We start from the raw sequence: 8,505 nt of genomic DNA, 5'->3' as shown, positions 1-8,505 counted from the left end.
CAAAACTGTTTTTAGAAAGAGAAGCACTTGTTGCTCTAACTTACAAATACTTGAAGACATTTAAAAACTATTTGAAAACCTTAAAGCTCTGTTGCTGGATTTAAAAAAAAAATGCCAAAGGTACATTGTGTGGCTTCTTCATTACTGCATGCTGCCTTTTACATATCCCCACCCCCACTTCCATTTTGTTTTTAGCAGCCCAAAGGCAAAGACGCAGCCTGCCTTTTTCCACTGGTTAATAGGGAGGGGGTTGTTGTTTTGCAGTACACATAACTTGTAGCTTACACACTTTTAACATGTGCAGTTTCAACTTTTTGCAGTTGAAGTCCGGCTGGTTGGAATCGTACAAATTAAATGTGTTCAGTTGTGGGTGAACATATCAGATGACACAGCGATTCTTCAAACAACTCTTGTTTATTTACAGGCCAGAACAGAACTGAACAGCAAACAGCTCAGCCGGCCTGCTTTTATAGGCAGCCGGCTATCAACATTGTAGCAACAACAACCCAGGTTTTCCCGCCTAAAGTACGGTAACTGACGTGGACCTGAGTGAAAACTATATACATGATAGTCCTGGTGGCCAGGGTGAAAACTTCAGTACATAACAAAATGCACAGAAGGCAGAGAGATTTTAAGTTCCCATACTTGTTTACTTGGCTCTCAGAGGCTCTCTTGAGAACTCTGTCTAGCTTCGTGTGTGTGTGTGTGTGTGTGTGTGTGTGTTCACCAAGACCTGTGCTCCAGAGGGAAAGACTGTTCACTTAGGGGCAGTTCTAAGAGGGTGCTTTGAGTATGTCAGGGGTGGGTTGTGCCTATGCACCATCTCCTCACATAAACTGTGAGTACTTGTATTTTTAAACGGCTCTTTTGTGCAGAACTGCCCTTGCACAAAACAGCTAAGTTAAAAAAACAATTGCCCTTGCAGCTCCAGGAACACGAAAGCAAAAGTGGAGAAAGGAAGCAACATACTTCCACGTGAGTGACTTCAAATCCTTACCTTGCTTGGAGTAGCATACATTTATTTGACTGCTCATTTATGCAAACAGTGGGTTAAATTGTTACTATCATAATCCACCTGGGACCGTGGGGTGAAGAGTGGGCAATCATGCTAATAATACACTGGAAAACTTGATTCAAAAAAGACTTAAAAGGGGTGTGTGCACATAAGTGCCTGTCTGCATGTCCACAAGGCACCATCAGGCTTCCAGAACTTAAGGTAGGTGAAGTATTAATTGAGAGTTGAGGGGAGGGAACAACACAGTGTGAATACAACCTTGTTGTTGGCATCTGTTTCGAGAGACAATGGAGTGTGTCTCATGGGGTGAAGTCAAATCAATGTGTTAGTAGCACCAAAGTGACCTCCCCGGAGTGCAAGCCTGGGCAGTGTGGATACAACCATCTCACTTGTTGGATTATCCCACCTCAATACTGGTTTGCACTCTGGTTTGTGCTCATGAGTAGACAAAGGTCCATGAATGCTCACATGAGAACTGACCTAGGAATGTATTAACACACTAAGTGTGGACCCAGCTTAGCTGAAAGAAGCAAGTTATCAACCTTTTCTGCTCAGCTTGCATTGCAAGTAAAAAAAGAAAAGAGCAGTACCTATCTCCCATCGTAAAGGGGTCTAGAAAAACTCTGGAAGATTTTGTCAAAATATCATTTTAATAACACACAGGGCACCTCACACCAAAATGGATGAAGCTTCTGTATTCTAAACTGCTGTGTGCCCCCCCCCCTCACCTGTATATTGCTTTGTCTGGTATGGTATAGTTTTCCCAGTCACCTTAAGGATGGGCAGAGACATCTTAACGGGGTGGGGGTGGGCACAATTTGAGTGGTAGAGCCACTGGCAGTGAATGCTCTGCTGATTCCAGCTACTCTGGATGGAATTTAAAGGCCTGTTTTAAGAGAGAAATTTAACTGTTCTGGTGAAACGCAAGCAGTGAAGGAGCCAGACGAAACTTTCAGGGGAGGGCGTCCTCCCCAAGAGGATATTATCTACGGCTAATACCTGAAACGACGGAGAAAAGGGATGCTGGCGGTGGTGGGAGGTCTCAGTTCTTGGGCAGGATGAAATGGACGAAGGCGGTCGGTCCCTCAACTAACCTAAACCCAAGCCTTTGGCATTAATGAAGGTCAACACCAGCACTGTTGATTGCTCTCAGAATAAGCTGGTACCCCTAATTAGTGGAACCCAACGTCTCATCCTCCCCTAAACATCTGTCTCTGACACGCTGAACCATTCGGACGCGCAACCTTCCATGTGCATTAATTCCGACGCGGTTATGCAGCCCTGCAAAAGTTTGCGCTACGTCTCCTTCCTGAATGTCATCCAGCACTTCGTTGCCTTTTAGAAAAACACGAAAACTGCACGGCATGTTTTTCAGAAGCGAGTCCCTCGTCAGGCAACTAACACCGCTTAACCGAAACTGTAATCCTGGGCAGGTGCCAGGATTTCACCCGTGCTCAGCTGTGCCAGGCGGTGGCGCGCATGTGCGCGTGTCACACAGAGCTGCCCATCCTCCCTTGGCTGCTGCCGTTGCCATAGAACTTCTGCCCTCTCCTCCTCTTAGCACAAAGCGGCTCAGCAGAAGCTCGCCTGCCACTCTCCCCATCCACCTCGCCCGTCCGCCCTGGTTTCACAGCCGCCGCGCCAGCAACACTTCTCCACTCCACCCCCCCCCGACTCCCTGAACTACGATTCCCATGGTGCCTCGCGAACAACCAAGCTCCAGCTTCCGGTGGCGCGTGGTTTCCGGCTCGGATCGGAACCTGGAGCCCGGATTCGATCCGGGTGTGAACATTCCAAAAGCAGGTAAGGCAGCCCCCCCTCCCCCACCCTCCCGCCTCGCCGCGCGCCGCCCCCTCGCCGCCGGGAGCCGCCCTCGCCCCCCGCGCGGGGACTCTGGGCCGGCGGGCCCCCTCTGGCGCGCGCGGGGCGCTTCTCGGGGAGGCGCGGCGGGGCCCCGGCAGCGGCCGCGGCGCCGCCTGCTGCTCCCTCCCCTCCGTCCCGCTCTCCTCCTCCACGCCGCCTGTTCTTTGTTACAGGCAGGAGCCGCCTGCGGCCGCGCGGCGTGGAGGGGGCGAGGCGGGTCCGAGGCAAAACCCGGCGGAGCCGCTCCCGGATCCCCAGCCCAACCCAGGCAGCCGCCCGCCCGCCCGCCCGGGCAAGGCTCGCCTGGCGCCTCCGCCGCCGCCGCCGCCCTGGGCTGCGTTTCTCTCCCGCCCCGCGCCCTCTCCTCCTTTCCCCTCCAACCCTCACCGGACCTGGGTGGGGCAGCCCCTGTGCTCGGGGAGGGAGCGCGGCGGGCGGGCGGTGCACCCCAAGAGGCGAGGCTCGGGCTCGCCCTGGGGCTGGGAAGCGGAGGACTTCGGCTTGCCCGGGGGCAGGACAAAGCGCCCTCCGTGCCTGCGCCTGGTGCGCGGCTGGAGAAGGGCAGGGCAGGCGCCGCTCTTGCGAAGGGGGCGTGTGGAGGTGGCCTGCTCCATAGACTGCAGCGACTCGGAGTGGTGCGGGACTCTCTCCTTAAAATCCGCAGGCAGCGCTTTCTCCCGCAGATTGTGCCCTCTCTCTGGCGCCCGCTTGGTCCTTTGGTGCCACATACACAAGGTCACACACACGCGCGCGGACCTTCGGCATATCTGGCACGTCCTGTCTTTGCAGTCGCGTTTTCTCAATGCATTGAAACAATGTGGGTTTCTTTAAAATAAACATATAAAATGCTCTTTTTAAAAAATTCTCCACTCGCCTCGGTTGAGAAGTAGATCTGGTAGAATAGCTTGCTGATTATGCCGATGATGTTATATTCTGATAAATTAATTCTCATGATATTTTAAATATTAAATGTATGCTTGAGTCAGGTATTTTCCCCATTCTCCAATCATCCATTTGGCTATAAGCAGTTACTGTTGGAACTATATTTCATCCTCTGATGTGGATGGACTGGCAAAGGTTTGTTAGCCAGGCAGATTCATCCAGTGGCATAAATTGCTCTCTTTTTATCACATTTTTCAAAATACTAGTTTAATCATAGGGGTCATGTCCATGTTTGAAAATAAATGTGAAAACTGCAAGTGTTAACTGGTTTTAATAAAAAGACATTGAATACAGATGCAGTGTTTCTTGACCTGTTTACCTGTATCGAGGGCCACATACTACACTGTCAAAAATATTAACATGTCAGAAAGGAATGTGTGAAGTGACCCGTCATAGGTGGCTTGTAAAATCCCCAAAATGGAATTTAGAGTAGGATTACTGTTCATGTACTAATCTGATATGGGGGTGGAGGCTTTTCCAATTTTTGGATTCTCCATCATTAATACTTATTTGCACTCTGGCTTGTGTTGACACACTCAGCGTAACGTCATGGAGTGTTTTCAAGGGAAACTGCCGATTTCCATGGTGCATTTATTTTTTCTCCTTCACACATGGTCACGTCCTGCTGAGGAAGTTAATTAAGGCTCCATGTTCCAACCACTGTTGATAGTAGATATAAAGGGGGAGGTATGTTTGTTCAATAAATTTTATTGTTTAATGGTGCCCACAGCGTACTTGATGATTGATACATTCAACTGCAAGATGCATGGGTGCCATTGTATGGTCCTAAAACACCTTTGGAACCCATGAAGTTTGCTATTAGAGGCCCATTTAAGGTGGCAAAGATGCTTCAAAATAATCTCTCGTAAATTTAAAACCAATACTATAATATTCAATAAGTGAGCAAAATAAAATATTGGAAAGCATTTTTCTTGTTTCCTTGCACAAATTCAGATATTAGTTAATCCATTAATCCGCGCAGTCTCTTTCCTCCTCCTGTTATTGATGTAAATAAATTTTCTCTAATACCTTTAATCATGCAAATACTTGCATGTTTGTCTTAAAATCTCATCTAGTTGTAGGATTGGCATTGGACTGTTTACTAAGTATCAGGTGTCTATGTTTTCTCAGCTATACTCAGATATGATCTCACTCTTTTGATGCTGCTTTTTTAATTAGTTCTGCTTCCTCACCTATCTTGCCCAAAGAAAAATGTACCAATTAGCAGTTTACTGCAAGTTATTATCTGTGTTTATTTCATGGATGCTATTTCTGTAGTCATGTAGCCTTGATATCAGTATGATTATTCATTTATATTTTTGCAAAATGAAAGCATTGCAATAAAATTAATTAGTATGGTGCATCTGAATTTTGCCTTGTGTGTCAATGGGAAACTAAGGCATTAAAAATACCAAAAAGAAAAAAGAGAAGAAAAAAACATAGTGCTAACAACAGTTATAAGCACTGAAAATTTCCACGAATGTATAAATACTGCAACCAAGTATAAAATGTATTGACTCTGCTTTTGTCAACATGTTGATTTGCAACTTAAAGACTTGTATAGTGCAGTGTTCCACACCCCCTTCCCATCTGTCATCTATATGGCTCAGCTGGTTAGTGTGTGGTACTGATAATACCAAGGTTGCAGGTTCGATCCACATGTGGGACTGCTGCACATTCCTGCATTGCACGGGGTTGGACTAGATCTTTGGAAGTCTTCCAACTATGATTCTAATTTTGGACTATCCAGGGTTCATTCTCGTTGTACCACTTGTGAGCCAAAGTCAATGTTTGGGACAGTAGTGCTAGACCAGTGTTTCCCAAACTTGGGTCTCCACCTGTTTTGGGACTACAATTCCCATTATCTCTGACTACTGGTCCTGCTAGCTAGGGATGTTGGAAGCTGTAGTCCAAAAACAGCTGGAGACCCAAGTTTGGGAAACTGCCCTAGAGGAAGGTGGAGGTCAAAACACAATTAAAGTCAGTGTTCATTTTCCTGGACATGTCTTGTTTATCTCCCAGGATCCTGGTGCTTCTGGGATGTTTACAAGCAGGGTATAAAGTTAGCCTTCTGTCCCCAGCATGTGATATTCAGAAGAGTACTCCTGAGTATGTAGGTGCCATTTAGCTATCATATATTAGCTATGGAGAGAATATCATTTGAATTTAATCACTTTTTGAGCCATCCCAGCTAACAGACTTATGGGGTACTTGTTACATAAAATACACACTTGAAATGATTTGCTCACAAATCAAAACAGCATGAGAGTCAAAATAGTGTTTCCAGAGAGCTAGGATTAGTTGTACTGGGCATCCATGTTGTGGAAAGGATGTTTGCTGCTACATAAAATTGTGAAGCATCCCTAATTCACTTAGTCCCTATATCTATTGGGAAAACATCCTGTGCCCCACAAGTTCAGAGGTAGTTGGTGAATTTCATGCTTAACCACATGCGCATTCTAGGTAATTAAGCCAAAGTGAACTGCCAGGGTCCTTTATGCCTTCAGGTAAATGTACACAAATGGAGATAATTGAAACCAAGCTCTTTCTGTTTTATAGATTGCCTCTCCATAAGCAAAAGCTAAAGAGCCCTCTTAAGAAGTGCCATGTCTATGTCCTTGCTTGTCTTTTCTGCAATCGGGAGTTTTATTTCTAGAAGACTCCCAAATAAATACCAGTTTTGGCTCCTCTCCTTTGTTAGCTATCGCAGTTACCTGGAAAACATTTCAGAACAGAATCTGCTGTTTCTGAAAGTACCAGATTGAAAGCTTAGAAGCGGTCGTCAATGATAGGTGGGGAGACGAGTATCTGAGTAAGCAGCGAGTGCCATCTTAGAAATAAAAACTTCAGATATATTCTTCGGATTGTGGTGGATTATGTGACGCTCCAAGTATCTCCTCAAGGTGCAATGTGTGAATCTCAGTTGTACTCAGTTTTGCATAAGAAAGCTGACACCTTTCTGCAAAAAGTAGTGTTTCTTGGGCTACCAGTAGCCTTCAGTTTTCTCAATAGCAGCACACCCTGTGGTCTGCATGTCATGCCAAGTCAAACTATGGTTTCCCAAACTTGGGTCTCCAGCTGTTTTTGGACTACAACTCCCATCATCCCTAACTAGCAAGACCAGGGTCAGGGATGATGGGAACTGTAGTCCAAAAGCAGCTGAAGACCCAAGTTTGGGAACACTGGTTTAGCAGGACCATACCGCCTCCAGAGAGGAGCTCACGGCTGCTATGCCCTTCCCTGGTCCTTTTTGCTGCCATGCTGCACTGAGCTAAACCAAAGCTGGACTGCAACAGTAAGTACTGGGCTCCGAGAATCATATAATTTCTGGAAAATATTGGGTCATAAGTGATGTGTAATTTCCTCCCCACAGAGGTGCATCTGACACCATTGCATAGCTTTATGCTGAAGATTTTACCCTGTTCTTTTTACACTTGAGATACATATAATTTAGGACCCACTCTAGTTGTGATTGAAAATATTTTTAACCTGTTTTCAGTTATGTATTTTATATTGATATAACCTGCCCTGGAACGTTCTGGTGAAGGGCATGTCAATCTAAGTATTATTATTATTATTATTATTATTATTATTATTATTATTATTGAATTGCACTTAAAGTAAAATGAGCCAACAAACCTGCCTTTTGCTATTTCAGGAAACAGTACTGAGAATAATAACTCTTTACCAGCTGTTTGATCCTTCCAGATGTGCACATTATATGCACAGTTTCATAAGAACTTATTGTGGAAATCAATACGTTTCAAATTATTACATTTTGATACTTTTAATTGGTCTTAATTGGTTTTCATCTTTCCACATATGTTGGTCTCATGTTTTTCTTTGCAACCTCAAAGCTAGGTACCTCACTTTTATTTTTATTTTTCAAGTGACGTCCATTTTCAAATGGGATTGGCTAGGGCTTTCCACCATATGTATAAGATCACTTGGAATGGACATGTGCCATACATAGCTCTGTAAATGCTTTTTCCTGTATGGAAGTTATGTTTGTTTAGGAAACTTGTCATGTTCTGCAATTCAGACACAAGGTTGAATGTTAAATTTTCAAGTTATTGTGCACAGTGTTCTTAAAACAATAACATTAGTGGGTGGTGGGAAGGCAATAGAGCACCCACCATCTCTAGGTAGGGCTAGGAATACCCCATCTGAAACCCTGGAGAACTGCTGCCAATCAGTGTAGACAATATCTGACTGATGGTGTGACTCAATAGAATGCAGTTCCTTTAATTTTGTGAGTTATGTTCTGTGTTTAACTGTAGGGAGTAATATAGCCCTTTAGAAATCAATAGCAAAACTCCAGCCAAATGTAACCTGGGGCCTGTTTTCATCCAGCCTCTCCTAGGCATAAAAAGCACTTTCGTTAGTATGTTGGAATCCACATAACTTGGGCGGGTGAGCTTTTTGCTATGAAGTGCCTAACACTCTCATTGGAATCTGTCCCTTCTGTTTTCAAAGGTCTTCAAAATGGCAGAGGATGGCAGCAAGGAGGCTGTGCTTATCTGTAAGTATCCAAGAATACTTCTGCATTAAATATGCCTCTGAATATTAATTGTCAGTGAGAGCCAAATAAGGGCTGCCACCTCTCCTGTGTTCAAAATAGAAGAGAATGGATGTCCGATCCCGGCACCCAGTAAAATGCGGACAATTTAAGTGGTTGTGTTCCA

The 8,505-nt window shown here is 45.1% G+C and overlaps 1 protein-coding gene across 2 annotated transcripts in view; it reads left to right on the top strand.

The window, feature by feature from the left end:
• The first annotated feature begins 2,680 nt into the window (after positions 1-2,680).
• Positions 2,681-8,505, top strand: part of PRDM15 (PR/SET domain 15) — a 40,012-nt gene continuing 34,187 nt past the window's right edge. For both annotated transcript variants that reach the window (XM_081859040.1, XM_081859039.1), the window contains exons 1-2: positions 2,681-2,818; positions 8,297-8,342. In XM_081859040.1, the coding sequence (XP_081715166.1) occupies positions 8,306-8,342 (37 nt within the window). In that variant the 5' untranslated portion in view covers positions 2,681-2,818; positions 8,297-8,305. The remainder of the gene's footprint in view (positions 2,819-8,296; positions 8,343-8,505) is intronic.

The sequence above is a fragment of the Podarcis erhardii genome (assembly GCF_964252035.2).
Source record: "Podarcis erhardii genome assembly, chromosome: 4".
Lineage (NCBI taxonomy): Eukaryota > Metazoa > Chordata > Lepidosauria > Squamata > Lacertidae > Podarcis > Podarcis erhardii.
Note: the sequence above shows the minus strand (reverse complement) of the source record. Positions and strands in the feature narration are given on the sequence as shown.